Source organism: Alligator mississippiensis, chromosome 5 (genome assembly GCF_030867095.1).
Source record: "Alligator mississippiensis isolate rAllMis1 chromosome 5, rAllMis1, whole genome shotgun sequence".
NCBI classification, from domain to species: Eukaryota; Metazoa; Chordata; order Crocodylia; family Alligatoridae; genus Alligator; species Alligator mississippiensis.
Window position 1 is genome coordinate 128,861,382 of NC_081828.1, and position 19,088 is coordinate 128,880,469.

The window sequence follows — 19,088 nt, forward strand, 5'->3', positions numbered from 1 at the left end:
ATTGCATACTGTTGGCCACATGAAGCAAAATGAAAACCTATTCCTCACAGGTTAAAAACAGACAAAGTCAACAAAGGGAGGGAGATAGGATGGTCCATTTATTACATCCACCTTACAAACCAATAAACAGAGACACAAAATGATTCAGGGTCTGAGCCAAAAAAGGAAGTAGGTGGCAAAATGGGAACTTAGGCAGAATTTAGGAACCCAAGTCCACATGGAAATGCTGAAAGCTTCTATATAGCAACACCTAGCCTTGGAAGCAGCTAAAATCCCCACTTGCCCTGGTTTTTTATCTCAAAATTACCCAGGTGCATAACATTTTGTTTCTAGACATGAACAGAAGTGGTGTGGTTTTTAGAGCTGAGCACTAAGCCGAAACAGGATCCAGACATTTAGCATTTCCCTGCGATACCTTCTCAAGTATCTAAACCTTCATTTATGAAAAAGGCAAAATTTTAAAATCAAATTGTAACTCTTGGTATTGTATAACAAACATCCCTATGAAAGCTTTGAAAGTAATACAACACTGTATCTCTATTCTTAAGTTTGATAGAATACTTATTGTAACATGTTAGTATTGTATATTCTTTTTAAAACTATTTAATACAGTGCTGCATCATTACTCTTCATTCTGATACAGTAACTTGTAACTGTTTCACTTATCTAGGGAATTCAGCTCTCCCAACTGCTTCTGCAGGTACTTTCCAAAGGGATTCACAAATAGACACAAGTGCTTCCCTGCAGTCTTAAGACATCTGAGCTCTGAAGAAAAACAAGGTGTGAGACCTGCCCCTCTCCTCTGCATTGCTCTAAGCAGCTCCCACAAGATGGAGGTTGTGAATGTTATTGCTAAGTGCCTAATCTCTCATGGCACTGTGCAGGTAACTTTGGTGCTAGGGTTCTAGATTTCACTACTAGGACCAGAGGCCTCCAAGTAGGATAGAGTTAGGATTCAGAATGGCCTTGATAAACTGGAGAAATGGTCTGAAATCAATTTAATTAAATTTAAATCAGGACAAATGCAAAGTCCTGTGCTTAGAACAGGAAAATTGCATGAACAAATATAAATTGAGGAACAAGTGGCTAGGCTGGCATACTGCAGAAAAGGATATGGGGTTTACAGTGGGCCATAACCTAAATATGAGCCGACAGTGTGCTTTTGTTGCCAAACGGACAAACAACATACTGAGTTATATTAACAGGAATGTCACTTGCAAAACAAAAGAAGTGATTCTTCCCTTCTATTTAGCAGTGGTAAGACCTCTCCTGTAGTACTGTGTCCAGTTTTGGGCCCTTCACTTCAAAAGATGTGGACAAATTAAAAAGAGTCCAGCAGAGAGAGACAAAAAGGATTAGAGGCCTGAGAAACATGAGGAAAGGCTGAGAGGACCAGGGTTATTCAGTCTGGAGAAGAGACAACTGTGGGGAATTTGATAACAATCTTCAAGTACCTGAAGACTGGTTATATAGAGAATGGAAACAGACTGTTTTCTATAGCTAAGTACAGGCAGTCAAAAAGCCTGAAGCTGAATAGATTCAACCTTCACAGGTTAGTCTAAGCTGCCTAAATTGAACTGATAAGCAAATGAACAGTCATTCGCTTTTGATTCCAGAAATGCAGCCACATGCCTAGAGTGGCCCAGGCCAGAAGTTGAGGACCACTAGAACATGTCTTCCTGCTCTGCTAGAGCAGATAGTTTGGACCAAGGCTAGCTCGCCCACCCTCTGAGGAGGGTTTGTGGACAGAGGTGCTAAGCACACTGGGAGACTTTGAGTTAACTTGAATTTGGCAGAGATCTGGGACAGAAGTTCAATAAGCCAATTAAACTTAAATCAGTTCAGTCTGATACTACATCCATCCAGGTTTATCTTAAACTGGTTTTGGCCATTTTGAAAGCAGCTTATGTGTGCTGAACTTCTGTTGTGTTACAGATTTGAACCAGTTTCCTATCACTTATACCAGTTTATATGTAATTTCTGTCCCTAGCCTATGGCCACAAAATATATAACAAGGAGCAACAGTTTTGAATTGCAGCAAGGAATATTTATGTTGGATAAACCTCTCTCATTCGGGTGGTGTTTAAGCATTGGAACAGGCTACTCAAAGAGGTTGTGGAATCTCCATCTTCTGAAGTTTTTACAAGCAGGTTAGACAGGCAATTGACTGATGGTTTAGTCAGGGATGATCCTGCCTTAACAAAGGGGTTGCATTAGATGACCTCCTGGGTTCCTTCCTACCCAAATATTCTATGATTACTTAGAAGGCATTGCAATGCTTAGAGTTGCATCACCTAAGTCTCATTCTCAGTCAAACCTCAAGAGGTTTGCTCAAGGTTAGACAGGAGATGTATTGCAGATCTCCTGAAAACAATATGTTAACAACAAAGTCACCCTTGCTTTCTGTATTAACAGGCATAATTCCACTCAAGTTCATAGAGATGCATTTGATTCTTTGAAGACTGATTTTTCCTTTAAAGTACCTATGAATATACTGCTGGTTCCTTCTAGAAAGTACATCTTGGGAAATTTCAGGGCCAGAAAAACTCAATACAGTGGAAAAAGTTAGTATTTTGCAGTTCATATACAGTGCAGTAGATAAAGCTGGTAAATCATTGTTTAATCTGTTGTAGTCTAGTGTTACAATACAGATATTCTAGGTCTATGGTTTGCAGGAGTAAGAAGATAAAACATTACCAAACAAGGAGCAATTGTTGGGTTTTTTACATCTTCTTCCAAACCATTGCTTTTAACATGGACCACCATTCTGCTTTTTTAAAATTTCCTTTCTTCCTCTTCACTCAATTTTCAGAGATGGAGTGCTGCATAGGAGCAATTGAGTCAAATACACTTTAATAAATAGCACGCGCTTTGCTTCCAAATAAAGTCCCACTTAGTTATCATAACATTTCATTACTTGTCCCAACCACACATTTAAGGAGCTGTTAACCAGCAGCATGAAAGAGAGCTGTATTACCAAATCTCCATCTGTGTTGTCAATGTTTCAGAAGATGCTGAAAGTTTTCAGATTCTTTGATATCGCTGTTCTTAAGAGAGAACCTCTTATACAGCAATATTCAGAAGCCAGTACTTATAGGAAGGTGGGAGATTTTTTTTTCCTTTTTTCTTTTTGTTAAAAGGACATGCACTCTATCACCAAGAAGTACAAAAGAGACACATGGCTCTTAAATACATAAACCATTTGCTAAATCGGAAACCTGGGAGTCAGTCAAAATGCATTAATGGGATCCCAAGATTCACAATAAATAACTTATAATTATAGTGCTGCTCAATTGTTATTTTAAACAGATGGTTTATAGATTCACATCTGGGATTTTTTTTTATTTAGTACTCACACACAAAAAAGGATAGAATATAGTTAGACCCCAGCTAAGCTTTTTTATTAGTGCTGGAAAAAATACAGAACAACACTGTCCCATCTAATGTAACTATCTTGTGGCAATTCAGCAAAGACACTAAGTTTCAAGCTTGGGTTCCCAGACTCGTATAGAAATTAGAACATAGGGACATGTTAGAGTCACATTCATGTTTTATCCTATTTCAGTTGAAGAATTATATCTTTAAATATGTTGATCTGAATGTAGTGTTTGGAGCCCACTTTTTTCACCTCTCCCAGATTTGCCAATCAAGTTCTCATTTTTAAAGACAGTGCGGAGATGATGTCAATTAATATATTAAAAAGGTTGATGAAAGGCAATTTTGGCATTAGAATGTCACACAGCCCTTTCCAGAGCCTCTTCTTAGCACAGCTTGTTCAATATATTAATTTACAGTTTTACCTTCCGTTAGAAAACTCTGTGTATAATACCCCATTCAAGTGATAATATACATCTAGGGCAACAGTCTGAAGCTCATGTGGTACAATAAAATAAAATACCAACATGAAAAGAAACAAGAAAAAATTGAATGTTTGGATGAGACTTTGCACAGGACTCATGCCAAACCACACTTCAAAACAGCAGCCAAATTTCTACAGGATTCTCTGTTGGGTCTCTGTTGTTTCACACATCATCCACTAGGACGTTCTGTCCTTAACCTGGATTTGGCTAAGAAATTTAAAAGATCAGGAAACCTTACTTTTTGGGGTTTCAATCTGAGTGACCCAGATTACAAATTACTATATTCTGAGCCCCTTGTTTTACTTTTAGCTGCAGAGATAGACTTGGCTGTAAAGTTCATGCAGATGATGATCCTCAAAGGGAAGTTTCCACTGTGAAATTATACTTGGAAAATTTTTAATTTTTTTTTTGGAAGTTACACTATAGTATCCTAATATTCTGTGAAGCTTAACTATTCACAACATGCCTCTTCATTGAGCACAGTCAATATTACCTAAATTTTAATCAAAATAAAATGTATGTACATAGAAAGAAGGAAAGAAACATAAATGGCAAGAGAAAGTTGATGAGATGAGGTAGCACTGTGCACTGAAATCAAGGGCCCCATTTTGCACACACTTCCTGTCAGGCACCATTTAGGGTAGTCCCACTATTGCATTTGTTAGATATGCTCTTTACCTTCAGGCAGTAATTTCAATGAGATTATAACAGAGTATAAAGTTAAGGATATGTTTAAGGTTTTACAATAGTAGGCGTGCCCAAGTGCATACAGCCATCCTCCCCAACAATGCCACATGTACTACTGACAGCCTTCAGACAGGAAAAAAAAACATTTGTGAAAAACTTTGTATGGAATTTCCACAAAGGTCTGTGTGACCCAGTTGCTTCTGAAAATCCCACCTTGATCACCTTGCACTAGGAACTGGCACTTAGTATTCACTGTTTAGTCTTGTAACCACAATTAGCAACGCTCACACAAACAAGAAGTCCCCACTGAGTTCAGTTGGACTAGCTAGAGTTCAGTTGGACTAGTTTCTTGGCATGAGTTAGGATTGGAGAGAAGGTTCTGAAGGTGTTGGGGTAGGATAAAGTACTGACAGAAGAAATGTCAAGAGAAAATTCTCACTGCTGACCAAGTAAAGCATCTTTTACTGTTTCCCCTCAAATATCCCTCTAGTTCTATTTAGCAAATAAGAACTCAAAATAAAAATGTTTTGTTTTAACATATAAAAAGGCTGGTTTGGTGCACGTTGGAAAACACTCCCCTGTGAAACAATGACATTTTTTTTGCAAAAAATTGCAACATTCTACTGCAACATTAAGAAATATGCTTACCTTTATGCATACAGGTGTCCAATTAACTTATGGTATGTCCTTAACTTTGATGCCACTGCTCACATAAGTAACACATATGCCTAAATGTTTGCAGGAGACAGATGATAATATTTCTTCCTGAATCATATATGTTGATTCAATTCTTGCACAAAAAGTGGTCTCTCTCTCATCTGAGGCTAGACCCACATTGACTGCACACATGATACAATAGTTTATCCCTATCTGCTTTGTTTTCATTATTGAGATTCATACGCCCCCAGTGCCCAAATCAAATAGCCCCTCCTGACACTGAGCAGAGCTAGTGATACAATTCTCTGTAATGGCATCCTGCCAATAACAGCTCCCTTCAGAATTTCAGTTCTCCTCCCAAGGAAGCACAATTAAAAACAACAGGCCAAGTTTGCTGAAAGATGAAACCAAATTTCACTTGCAAATGTGTCCTCCCCACCACAACCAGAAACACATTAGTACCTACAAGCAGCTTAGTGCTCAACATGTGCAACTCCCCTAGACGAGTCATTTTTTTTTTCCCCGCAGTGTGCCTGATGATGTTACCCAGCTTGAGGAAACTGACCCCTGTGGTCAGTAGCAGTCCTGATTTTCCTTGACAGCTTCCCAGTGTCTTGCTACTGCAGGATAAGGAGAAGCTTTTCTGTTGTTGTTGCTGTTACTATAGCTGCTGGAGAGCAAGTTCCCATCTGCTAAGTACCAAGGAGCAGCTCCCAAGGAGTCTGCCATCAATGATACACAGAAAAGACAGAGGTAAAATGATTTGCCTTGAGTCACACAAAAAGTCAGTGACAGAAACAGAAATAGAACCCAGATCTCTGGGCTAGGGATAGACATTCAAAAAGCCTGAGCCTGAATTGATTCAATCTTTGCAGGTTAGTCTAATCTGACTAGGCTAAATCACTTTGTAGCTGTACAGACATCCCAAACATGCAGGCACATGCCTGCAGTGACTCAAGTTAAAAGCCAAGGGCCACTAGAGCAGCCCTCCTTTCCATTCCACAGAGCTGAGCTAAGCAGGGTGTGGCCAGGCCCCAGCAGGATTAGGGAGGGGTTCTCCCCCTCCTTGATAACAGAGCATTTATCAGCTCTGTTATCAGCATTTATCACCCTGTCACAGAGCACTGAGATGCCCTACTCCTAGAGAGGTGAAACTGCCGGGGAAAGAGCCCTAGCAGGAAATAAGAAGCCCAGCTGTGGGTTGCCAGGGCAACCAGGAGGTCAGCTGACTGGAAGGGGCAGGGCCTGGCCCTTATAAAGCCCAGGGGCTGCGGCCAAGCTAGCAGTTACCTGCCAGCAGCCAGACAGAGAGGAGCTAAGATACGAGAACTGCAGGTACTACTCAAGCCAAGTAAAGGATGGCAGCTCTGGGACGTTGGAGCAATGTTGTTATAGCCAGGTGGCTTATGGTTAAGTTGTAGCCAAGAGGCTTGTGTTTTGCTTTGTTGTTATTTATTACACCGGTGGTTTGGGTGAGGCTATTAGGGGTTGGAGGAGGCCTCATAGGGGACCCACAGCAGCGTGGGGACCCCAGCTCCAGTAAGGGTGCTGCATATGAGGTGCATAGACCCCAGCCCCAGAGAGGGGCAGTTGAGAAGCCCCAGAGAAAGGGGTGTTGTGGCAAACCGTGGTGAGCCCCTGAGAGGGGGCGGCACTATAGGAGAGCCCCCGAGAGAGGGCGGCTTTACCGAAAAGGCCCAGTGTAGGCACGGAGAGCCCCAGGAGAGGGGCGGCATTCCTGAGAAGGCCCCAGAGCAGGGGGCAGCACTTAAGAAGGACCGAGGAGAGGGCAGCGGTACAGAGAAGGCCCCAGAGGAGGGGGCAGCAGCTGAGAGGGCAGCGGTACAGAGAAGGCCCCAGAGGAGGGGGCAGTACTATCAAAAGGGGCAGCATTGTGGAGAAGGCCCTGGAGAGAAGGGTGGCAGTATTGTGAAGGCCCCTGAGAGAGGGTGGCGTTGCAGAGGATCCCGGAGAGAGGGCAGCTGTATAGAGAGGGCCCCTAGAGAGGGCGAGTGTATTTGACAGACCAACGTCTAGTCCAGCTGCGAGGCTTGGGGCATGGTATAAGGGGTGGTTGGAGCCACGCATAGCCCATAAGGCTAGGGTGACCCAAAGCACCCGTTTGCAGGACAAGACCCACGAGGGGTCCAGGAGTCTACAGGACCAGAGGTTACAATGGACCATGTCCAAAAAGATGTGAGGCAGCCTCCCTAATATGTATTAGAACATCAAAGACGTGGCGGGCGAGAATCAGAGGGTGCCCTTGAGCTGACTTGGCAAGGAGGAAGGGGCCTTAAAGGAGATCACGGCCCTCCTAGAGGACCCTGCCCGTGACACACCCCATCAGAAAACAAACAACCTCTCTCATTAGTTCACGCTCTTCTTAAACAATGAAGGAACAGAGGGACATTACCAAATGAACTACTGATTAGCTCCAAAAAGCCCTAAGCCAACACTCCTGTCTGCCACAGCATGGACCATAGCCAGCATGTGGTCTGTTAGCAAATGCTGAGGTGTCTGTGTAAGGCAGAGGGGACAGGGGATCCCTGCTTAGCAGGGAGTAGTGAGAAGAGGAATAAGCCAGGCAGATGCTGCTGTACCTGCAAGCCTCTGCCACAGCTGCAGCCAGGGAGCAGAGGGGAGGGGCCATCCCTGCTGTGGAGCAGAGAGCCCCACCCAGCCCAGATAGCATACTGGGATGCTGTAGGAGCCTGGTTTAACTTAAACCAGCAAGGGGTCTGGGACAGACATTGCATAAACTGGTTTGAGCCAAATCAGTTAAGTCTGATACTACATTCAACCAGGTTTATATAAAACTGGCTTCAGCCATTTTCAGACTGGCTTATGTGCACTGAGCATCTGTTCTGCTACAGGTTTAAACCAGTTTCTGAGCACTTAAACCAGTTTGTGTGTAATGTCTGTCCCTAGCCCTGATGGCCTGGCTAGCAACAAATGAGACTCTAATACTTCTCCCTTAAGCTTCTAGAAGTATTTGAGCATTTTTACACATGCTCCAGGGGGGTACAGGAAGGCGCTTTAATTAGTGAGCCATGCTAATTAAGAGCACCTGAGTGTCATGTGTATCAGAGTTCACCATGCTGAAAAATGTTGGCAGAGTGCTTTGAACTAAAGCTCATTGAGCAAGTGTTAGTTCAAAGTGTCCCACCTTCATTTTTCAGAACAGGGATGATGATACACGTGATGCTAGAGTGCATTTATTTCTGTGCTCTGCTCTGACACGCTGGATTTCCAGCATGTCGGAGCTGGCTCCCTGAAAGTCTATAGGAGCCCTTTGAGATCAGGATTTGGCCCAATACAGTCCAAGACAAGCTCTTTACCATTCATAAGAAAAATGATTCCTGTCAATAAAAGATATGATCTCAGGCTTCTAATACAAACGTAACAGCATATTTAGTAACACAAAAGATTACACATAAACCGAGGCAGCAGACAGGACTCTAGGGATGAAGTCACGGTCCTTGTGGGAAGCAGATCCTTAAATGTTTTTATTTGTTTGCATTTATAAAATTCTCAGCTACAAGTTTCCTTGAATATAATTTTTGTGTATGTATAAATGTTTCAAAGCTCTATTTAAGCCTGTGGCTTCTAAAGAACTTTATAAAATATGAAATAGCTGTTGACCAATGCTCAATCCTATGCAACTGAGCAGTCAGTGAGACAAATAGAACCTATGTCAAACAGAATATTTCTCATGTTAAATTTAAGTCGGCAAATACAGAATATTGTACTTTCCCATCATACTTTCTTCTGGACTATAGTGCTTGACTATCCAGATTTCTCTAAAACTACCACTGTTTCAGGTAGAAAGTGTATATCTATAGCACAAAACATGGCTGGCTGAACTAAAATTGCTTTGAAATTAATTTACAAAAAATTATGGCAACCCTTACTGTAGGCATGCTTAACCCTTCCTTAATATAATCTTTGATATTTGCATCAATAAATTACCAAACTAAACAAAATTTATTAAGCAAAGATTAAACTATGATTGCTTTGAAAAGATTGAATAAAGCAAGCAAGGTAATGTAAGTGTTCAAATTCACATCAAGCCAAAGTCTCATTTCCAGTCTCTCTCTCAATTTTTCTATTAATTCAGAAGCATCAGCAGAGACTTTTAACAACTCTCTTCTGTGTTCTCTTCCTCTGCTTCGTCTTGATCCCATTGCCAATGTTCTGTACATATCTTTGGGCTGTCAGTTGAAATACAATCCTGAAAATATGAAGACTTTGAGATGTATATCAACATCTGAGTCCTTAAATTAAAGGTTCCCATTTTATGATGAGGATAAACACTTCCAGGTATAGATATTACATTTCTATGGGTATAAGTGATTGGAAACTGGTCTATACCTGTAACAGAAGAGAAGTTTGGCATGCATAGACTGGTTTAAAAATGGTGGAACCCAGTCTAAGATTCTCCACCCCCCCACCTCCACGACCACCAAAAGGCTAATGTGTATTCCGTTCACTACCAGTCTAAACTATGCCACTTATACAAAACCATGTAACTTAAAATCGAACCTGCCTTGGGCTTTTTGAATGTACCTAGCCTCAATTCCAGTTTGATGTTCATATATCAAGTGGGTAGCCCTTCATTTGTCTTTTGCTCTTGTAATTTGTGTGGCTAAACTGGACATTTATTTAAAATAGTTATGTTAAAACTTTCATAAGTACTGTTTGATCTTATTTTAATGGACCAAATATATTGTCCAAACAATGACTTACCAGTTGTTGTATCCAAGGGCACTCTGTATTGCTTTTAAATCCTGAGGTCTGCTTAGTCAGTCTTTACACTGGAGATTTAGATAGCAGCAAGTATTCCCTTTTTGGGCTTTCAGAAGGACTGAGCCTGTAGTAAAGACCCTGAACAAAGCAGCCCTTGAAGCCATATAGTTTTTAAATGGTTTACAAAGCCCATTGGGCCTCCTAGCTTATTTTGCAACAAGTCATATCCCATGAAGAAATTCACTTCTGTACAACACAAAAACAGAGTTAGATTAAAGAAAAAGAAAGAAAAAAGCAAGACCCCCTGCTGATCTGTCTGGCCAGAATCATGTCTTTTACTGCCCATATCCTCCCAAGAAACGATGTTCTGATGATATATGACCCTAATATATCATGAAATGACAGTGTTCTCATGATAGTGTATCCTTAAAAACATGATGCATGCCAGAAGAAGCAACAGGGGATCTGTGATGGGGTTTCTCCTTTTTTTGGTCTACAACTTAAAATTTACACCAAAAAAAATCTCAAAAGTGCGTGTCTTTTTTGTTTCAGGAGAGCTCTGTCCTCTCCCCCCTCCCCACCAAAATCAAGAGGAGTTCTAAATGTTTCTCAACTGGTAGATTATGGTACTGATTTAAAACAGAATGGCATCAAAGAAGTTCTTCATTTAGTTTAAACAGGTTTTGAAATGGAACCAAAATGCTTGAGGAACAACAACCAAATAAAAATAGTAGCCCTAAAGAAAGTAGCAACAGTCTGTTTTCCATTAAAAAGTTATCTGAGCAAGAGGCCTCCATACACTGCTGTTTTAATGTATTTGCAACTGAGCTAATGATGACCCAACTTTTGTTTTCTTGTTTAATTTTGCCTGTGTTACACAGGAGTAAGTAATACCAAATGCAAAAAAAAAAAAAAAAAAGACAACTATTCACTGAGGCCTGTGGTAGCAGTACTCTGGCAATTTTCAGGGAGGAGTATGTTAAAGAAATGCAGGGTGCATTTTGACCTGGATTTTTGTAGGAAGCAAGACTTTCCAGTCTCTTCTCTCCATCTGTCATCCCACAGTACTTCTTTACTTCCAGTTTCATAAGAAGCCAGACATGTTTGGGATTTGTTCTGCAGTTATAGTTGAAATGATTAATGTCCCATATAATTGCAATTAATGGGTACTTTATTTCAGTGGATCTGATTCCAATTTAGTTGATGCCAATGGAAGAAGGGTCAGATGGCAAAAGTGGGCTGGGAGCAGAAAAGGGACTATGAAAGAATGACATTATTTGATACACCTTCTAAATGTTTCTGCTTTGTGCCTACTCATCTTCCTGAGATGTCCAAATCTACTCTAAGGATGTGTACAAACATTCACCACCCCAGTCTACAATCAGGCAGCTTTCTTTAAGCCATGTTATTGTAGATCAGCAGCAGATGTAAAGGTGTTCAGTAGTGCTGAGAGCCATGCAGGGGCAACCGACAAGTCTGTGGGGGGCTTGTTGGGGGTGGGTGTTGTCCATTTTAGAGTGGAGGATTAAGTGGTTAAAAATAGCCAGGTCAGAGTTGGGGAAAGAGGGGGCTAGGAAGAATGTAGCCCCAGAGCTGGGGTGAGTGGCTGGACTTTCCCAGTCCTGAGGCTGCACTCCAAATGTGTGCAGACATTTGTTGGATTGGGTTAAACCATTCCAGATCTAAGAGAGTTCACCTCAGTAGGTGAACTAACTTAAATCAGGTACACAATTTTTAACTCAATTTAAGCCCCCCAAATGTCCACACAGATGGGCATTTAGATCAACCTAAGTCTAGGTAGATCAATCTAAATGTAACATCTATACATACCCTAAGATGCAGGGCACAATCTATTCTGTTTTGCATATGATTGATCAAGGCCATGGTTCTCTGTTAACTTGCTGTACAGGAGACCAGTATCTTAAATGTACTGCAATTCTCCAGGCATGCTGCCTCCTAATACCGCAAGCAGCACAGAAAGTCCATACAGCACCATGGGAGTATATTAAGTATGGCAGTCAGCTAATCATAGAATCATAGAAAATTAGGAAGGGACCTCAGGAGGTCATCTAGTCCTCACTTCCTGCTAAAAGAAGGACCATTCCCAACTATATCATCTCACATAGGTCTGGCTGAACTTCTGGTTTAGCAAAAGGCCCAGGTGAAGCAGTGAGCACACTTGAAAACACTATTCAGAAGCACAGTAAGTTTACCATATAGATGTGTCCCCAGTTGTCAACTCAAGTTTAGATGGCAGAGAACACAGTTTATTTGACTTTCAAAACCTCAACTGACTTAGTGGCTACTTTGGGGCATGGAGGAGTGGGGAATCTTTTGACTTGTAAACCAGACAAATACAATATGGAAGTCAATGGGAGAAAATAAAATTCAAAACAGTCAAAGTAATTTTTACCAGTCATTTAACTGACTATAAGCACATTTTGTGGCCTGGCCACTTCTACTTTTGGATGAGAATCTGAAGGTCTCACTCATTTAGTCAGATGAGAAACATCATTGCAGTCAGCAAAACGACCCATGTGAGTTAAAGGTTTAAATCTGACTCTGTTCAACAGAAATGCTCAGAATGGCTTGTATGTGAGATAGACACAGGTAATTACATATTTATTTTTAAATGTTTCTCTGGCAAGAAAGCTACTGTCCCAAAGAAGAAATTAATATTGCACAACCATGTTCTCCCTGAAAAACCCAGTGGTTAAACATGTTTTTGCATAATCTCAACCCTGCAGGGCCAGTCTTACTTTGAAAAGCAAATTCCCCATCTTTTCTGCTTCACACATGTGCAAACAAACAGATTCTGGAATGTCCACAGCCTATGAATCTCAAAAATAATATGTTGAACAGAGGCAATACAAGTATATTTTTCATAGGCTGCGTTCCTTTTTCTCCCTCTTCACCCCCAGGCCCACTTGCACTGCTGGAAGTAACAAAAATACCTGATTTTGACAAGTAAATGGAGCTGACATCAGAATGAAACAATAAGGTGAATGAGCTGTGCACAGCCCATTTGTCATCTTGACGAAGTGACTTTTGGTCACCAGAGGGACATGTTAAAGATATCTGTATGGTTGGCCTTGACCACCAGCAATTCTTACAGTCTGCAAGAGCCTTCTGGGACTGCAAATACAACCTGTTTGAGAACTAGCTCCCACAGTTATGCCTCTTGATGGTTGTAAAGGCTACATGATATATCAGGTGCCATTAAGATATTTGCTAACAGGTTATATTTACATAGGCACTGACTGCAGATAACATTTTGTTAAACCAAATTAATAAGCCTCAAATGCCAGGGAAAGGGACTATGTAGGCCTGGAAATCAAAACAACTAGAAAGCCAGCCACAAACGATTTCACTATGTGGAATGACAGAGAGTAATCTGAACAAGCAGAATGAGAGAGGAATAGATAACAATCAGTCTGAAATGCAGATTTCATAAAGTAGTAAAAGGAAGACCTGAAGATTACTTTAAAAGAGAGGTTAAAGTGATGCATAAAAATGAAGAGGTAAGCTAAAGCTGAAAAAAAAAATTACAAAAAGGAAACCAAACCCTGCTTAACTGCTGCTTTAAGTACCTAAGTAAAAAAACTGCAATGCTCAATTCATTACCACCCCTCATCTGTTGCCAGGGGTGGATCCTTAGGGAGTGAACAGAACACACATTCTAGGGTGTGCAGTGGCATGGTCACGCCCCCATTTTGGGCCAAACCATAGAAGCAGCAGCCAGAGACTTTTTTTTTTTTAGTCTCCAAAGCAAGTAAGAATTCCTACTGTCCCTTACCCTTTGTGCTCAGTAGCACCTCACTTCCCCTCCCCACACATTGTTACTGTGGTCCCCACTGTCCCTTGCTAATCTGGGGGTGCGGGGAGCACTAGAGCTGCTCCTGCTTCACCCCAGAACCATGGAGTCCCAGTGGATGGGAAGCCAGGCTTAGCCCAGCTCCTTGCACAGCCTGGCTATAGAGCAGGGCAGAAGCAGCTCTTAAGTTCTCCTTGCCCCCAGGGCTAGGGAGAGATATTACACGTAAACACAAATGTGTGTTCTGTTCAGTCCCAATCTAAATTATGCCATTTACAGAAACCTGCATAATTAGATCGATTCCACATCAGGCTTTTTGAATGTCTGTACCTAGCCATGTTGAACATGCCCTCTTTTAAAATGAAAGAGGACCATACAGAAGAGTCCACATTGGCACCTTCACAACCTAGAATTCTTAGGATTTTTTCATACTTCTGCTACGTGTTCAGCCCCTCCCCCCACACCCAATATTACACTGGAGGTAAAGTTACATCTGGTGCATGCTGTGATCATCTCTATGATGCTTTATGGCTGTGAGACATGGATGCATAGTAAGAAGTTAGAGAACAGAATTGAAGCATTTGAAAGGAGGGGCTTCAGGAGACTACCATGTGTCTCATAGACTGAGCAGTGGACCAATGAGTCTGTCAATCAGCACCCCTACAGATGACACGGTCCAACGGCCATAAACTCCTGCAAAACCGTTTCATGCTGGACATAAGGAAAAACTTCTTCACTGTCCAAACCCCCCAGGGCCTGGAACAGAGTCCCTCCAGAGGTGGTGCAAGCACCTACTTTGAACACTTTAAGAAACATTTTGGATATTTATCTTGCTGGGATCCTTTGACCCTAGCTGACTTCCTGCCCCTTGGGCAGGGGGCTGGACCTAATGATCTTACAAGGTCCCTTCCAGCCCTACTGTCTATAAAATTTATTAAATCAGTTGAGATACTGGAATTTACAAACCATTGTTGGAGGTTGTGCGAAAAATGAAGCTGCAATGGTTTGGACATATCACAAGAACGACAGATATCCTTGCCAACACCATAATGCAGAGTGCAGTGGAGGGAAAGAGAAAAAGATATACCAGTATTAAGAACTGGACGGGGCTTCAACTGACAGTGCAGAAAGCTAGCCAAACACAGGGCAGAGTGGAGAAGGGTTGTTACAGCCTCTGAAGTGACCCAACAGTTGCAGCAGCCTCAGGACTGACCTGACCTGCTACAGATGATTTCAGGGTAAGAATGATTTCCTTTGAAGATTAGTGATCTTGCTATATATTGGTCAAAAACACAACTGCATACAAGGTGCCCTATTCCTGGCTTCTCTAAATTCATATGTTAAACAAACAGTAACTCTACATGAGTTCACTAGCTACTTGTTAAATGTAAGCATCATCATGTTTTGCCTGCTCCACAGACATATAAGGAGGCTAAATTGGTGAGGTAGTACTAGGCCCCAGGAACAGGCCATCAGGCTTCCTATTAAAAAAACTAAAACAAATAAACAAACAAACAAAAAAGCTTACGTTGCTATACTTTTAATATTTTAAAAAGAGAAAACATAATTGTTCAAGTATTATTTTAAAAACATCCAACCAAACTATAGTATCCAAATTAAAATGGCACATGCATATGTAAAAACCAAAGTATTTTTTTTTTTTTAGAACAAAAGCTTTTGCCAGATCAAATCATCAATTTCATCTAGTCCTGTATCCTGCCTCCAGCAGCAGCTGACAACAAGATATTTTGAAGAAGAAATGATAAATACAAAACTTTTCAGTAGCACATGGCCAAATGCAGGAGAAAATATTTTCGACCAAAGAGGTAATCATTGATGCATGCTAAAGTATGAGCCATAATGACCTTTCCCTGCAGATGCCCATTTCTGTAATGGCTTTTTAAAAAACACCTCCAAAATTTGACTTCATGATCCTCTCCTGTAACAATAAATTCCGAAAGGTAGAGCCTGCAGGTGCTTCATTAACTGGCATCATGAAATCATCATCATCATGCTGTCTTCAAACAATTATTTATCAATTAATTCTTCTCCCGCCCTCCCAACCTTCTCAATTACATGTAATCACTAGCCATGACTCAGACAGATGAGAGGAGGAGGAAACAAGATCAAGGCAATTGAGATGTTTAATTCTTCTTTCTGTAGTTCTTCAAATCACTACTAAGTATTCTTAAAATAAAAATAGTAAAAACACAAATGTTTGGCTGTTTTTGACCAAAGAACAGCACCAGAAGCACGTACAATGTTTCAAGCCTTTGAGCCTGCTCCAATTCCAATTAAAGACAATTAATATAATGGAATATAATAGCGAGGGTAGTAAACTAAAAACACCACTTTTAGCCTCTGGATCTATTTAGTAATATCTTTTACTACATCAACTATATAGTCAGAAAACATGTTAGATAAACTCCAGGCACAAAGTGCCCTTCTTCAGGTAGTTGAATTTCTCTCCCAACTATTCACTTGGTTTAATTCAAAATATTACCAAATACACCTTATTTCTTGCATACTCCCTGGACCATCACAGCTACAACACTCTTACCCTACTGTGGCCTCTGGATTGTCAGGAATCCAAACTATCTAGCCAATTCTCCCACATTCAAATATTAAGAGCTTGATCCTGCAAAGACCTATATCTGTGCTTCACCTCAAGAATGCAAGAAGTTCCACTGAAATCAGTTAAATGAGTCATAACACAAAAAACTAAGCGACTGTATAAAACTCTGCAGGTTTGAACCTGACAGCCAAACCCAAAAAAGAAATTAGGAACCTAACAGTTAGGTGCTACAATATTTAACTTTTTAAGCACCTGTGGCCAGAGCAGCATTTAAAAAAACAGAGTTAGGCACATCACAATGGGATCCAAAACAGTCTCTAAGCTGAGCAAAGAACTTCCTGGAATTAGCCAACAGTAAACATGGAGGACAGAAGCAAATCCGAAATCAGCAGCCCTCAGGGAATTTGCTCAGGACTTCAGGATGGGACCTCTTTGAACTCTGAAATACACTAACACAATCCTTCTACTCAGGATAAGTATGCTAAAGGCTGGGTCCCTGGATTTTGTAAGAAGCCTAGTACTGTCAGTGCATGTTTGGTATTCTCTATAAATGACTGTAGAGGCCATAGCAAAGTGGCAAAGACAAACATGTGGAAAGAAACTGATTTGGCTACGCACAAAACTCTTCAGTTAGTTGAAACTGAAAAAGGAATTTTACAAAAAATTGAAATATTACTAGGTATGAGAAGAAGATAGCACAGACATACACAAAGACAATCAGAAGGACCAAAGCACAATGGAAATACAGCTAGCAAAAGACATGAAAGACAACAAAAAAGCTCTCTACAACTATGTTAGAAGTAAAGGGAAGACCAATGAAAGTGTAAGACCCTTTGTGAGTCCGGAGAGCAATCTAATAATGTTGCAGAGAATGTTGCAGATGTCATGTCTGCTTTCCTTCAGTCTTCATGAATAGGGTCAACTATTAAGAGATGATCACAATCGGCAGCAATGACAGGGCAGGAAGTAATCAGCCTGGAGTATGTGAGGAACAAATTACGGGTTACTTAGAAAACTTGGATATTGTCATGTTAACAGAGGTATACAAGATTCATCCTAGAGTACTCAAGGAATTGGCTGTCATTGCCATTATCGATTGGCTAAGGCATAGCCATTATCTCAAAGCTATTATCTTTGAGAAGTCATGGAATTTGGGTGAGCTGCTGGATAACTTTAAAAAGGTAAATATAGTGCACATCTATAAAAAAGGGAAGGAAGAGGATCTGTAGAATTACAGACCAGTCAGTCTGACCTCAGTACCTAAAAATATTATGAGACACATCATCAGGGCATCAACTTCTAAGTATCTGGAGGACAGCAAGGTGATCAGGAACTGGCATAGATTTGTCAAGAGCAATTCAGGCTTGGTCAATCCAACTTCCTTCTACAACAAGATGATGGACTCTATGGATGTGGGGAGAGCAGCAGATAGAGCATATCTTGATTTTTAGCAAGGTTTTTCACACAGTTTTCCATGACACCATCATTTAGTAAGCTAGGGAAACATGGTCTAGATGAAAGTATGGAAAAGTGAATACATAACTGGTCCGGAGGTGTCAAGTGGGTTTTCCTGGGGCATAAGCCCAGCAACATTCAATATCTTCAGTAATAACTTCATTAACATTCATATCTTTTGAGGATAGGGCTGAGCTAGCAGATTTGCAGAAAACACCAAGCTGAGTAAAATTGCAGACACTCTGGAAGGTAGGATTAGGATTCTAAATTTAATTACACGGAAGGCAGAAAGATAGAGGTAATCACTAGCCATGGACATCCAACTTGAAACCATCCTCTAACAGAGTATGACCATTGCTCCTTGTCCTCCCGTAGGGCACCCCAGAGGAGGACAAGGAGCAACGGCCATAAACAGTTATAGCATGGTTTCAGGTTGCATATAAGGAAGAACTTTTTTACGGAAAGGGTGACCAGAATCTGGAATAGACTTCCCAAGTGCAGTCCCCAACCTAAAAAGTCTTCAAGAGGAAACTAGACAGACACCTTGCTGGAATTCATAGATTTCATAGATTTCATAGACATTAGGGCTGGAAGGGACCTCGGAAGATCATCGAGTCCAGCCCCCTGCCCAAATGGCAGGAAGTCAGCTGGGGTCATAGGATCCCAGAAAGATAAGCATCCAGTTTGCTCTTGAAGGTGTTCAATGTAGGCGCTTGAACCACCTCCGGTGGCAGGCTGTTCCAGACCTTGCGGGCTCGGACAGTAAAGAAATTCTTCCTTATGTCCAGCCTGAAACGGTCTTGTAGTAGTTTTTGACCGTTCAACCTAGTCATCATCCCTTGGGGCGCTCTGGTGAACAAACGTTCCCCCAGATACTGGTGGTCACCCCTGAGAAACGTATAGGTGGCCATCAGATCACCCCTGAGCCTGCGCTTTTCCAGGCTAAAGAGCCCCAGGGCTCTCAGCCTGTCATCGTAGGGTCTGCTTCCCTGACCTCTGATCATGCGCGTGGCTCTTCTCTGGACTCTCTCAAGCTTCTCCACATCCTTTTTGAATTGTGGAGCCCAAAACTGGACGCAGTACTCCAGCTGTGGCCTCACTAAGGCCGAGTACAAGGGGAGAATGACGTCCCAGGATTTGCTTAAGAAGCATCTATGGATGCAAGCCAGTGTTTTGGTCGCTTTACTAGCTACAGCATCGCACTGCAGGCTCATGTTCATCTTGTGGTCAATGATGACCCCCAAGTCTCTTTCTTGCATAGTGCTAGCCAACATAGCACTGCCGAGCCTATAAG

General features: G+C 41.4%; 1 protein-coding gene across 3 annotated transcripts in view; it reads right to left on the bottom strand.

Moving 5' to 3' along the window:
- The window catches only part of BMPER (BMP binding endothelial regulator), a 242,062-nt gene that overhangs the window by 208,820 nt on the left and 14,154 nt on the right, over positions 1 to 19,088 (bottom strand). Inside the window, exon 2 of one of the 3 annotated variants that reach the window (XM_014602611.3) lies at positions 2,698 to 2,822. The exons of the other annotated variants lie outside the window; for them this stretch is intronic. Within the exon in view, the coding sequence (XP_014458097.1) occupies positions 2,698 to 2,766 (69 nt within the window). The 5' untranslated portion in view covers positions 2,767 to 2,822. The remainder of the gene's footprint in view (positions 1 to 2,697; positions 2,823 to 19,088) is intronic. 3 annotated transcript variants of the gene reach the window in all.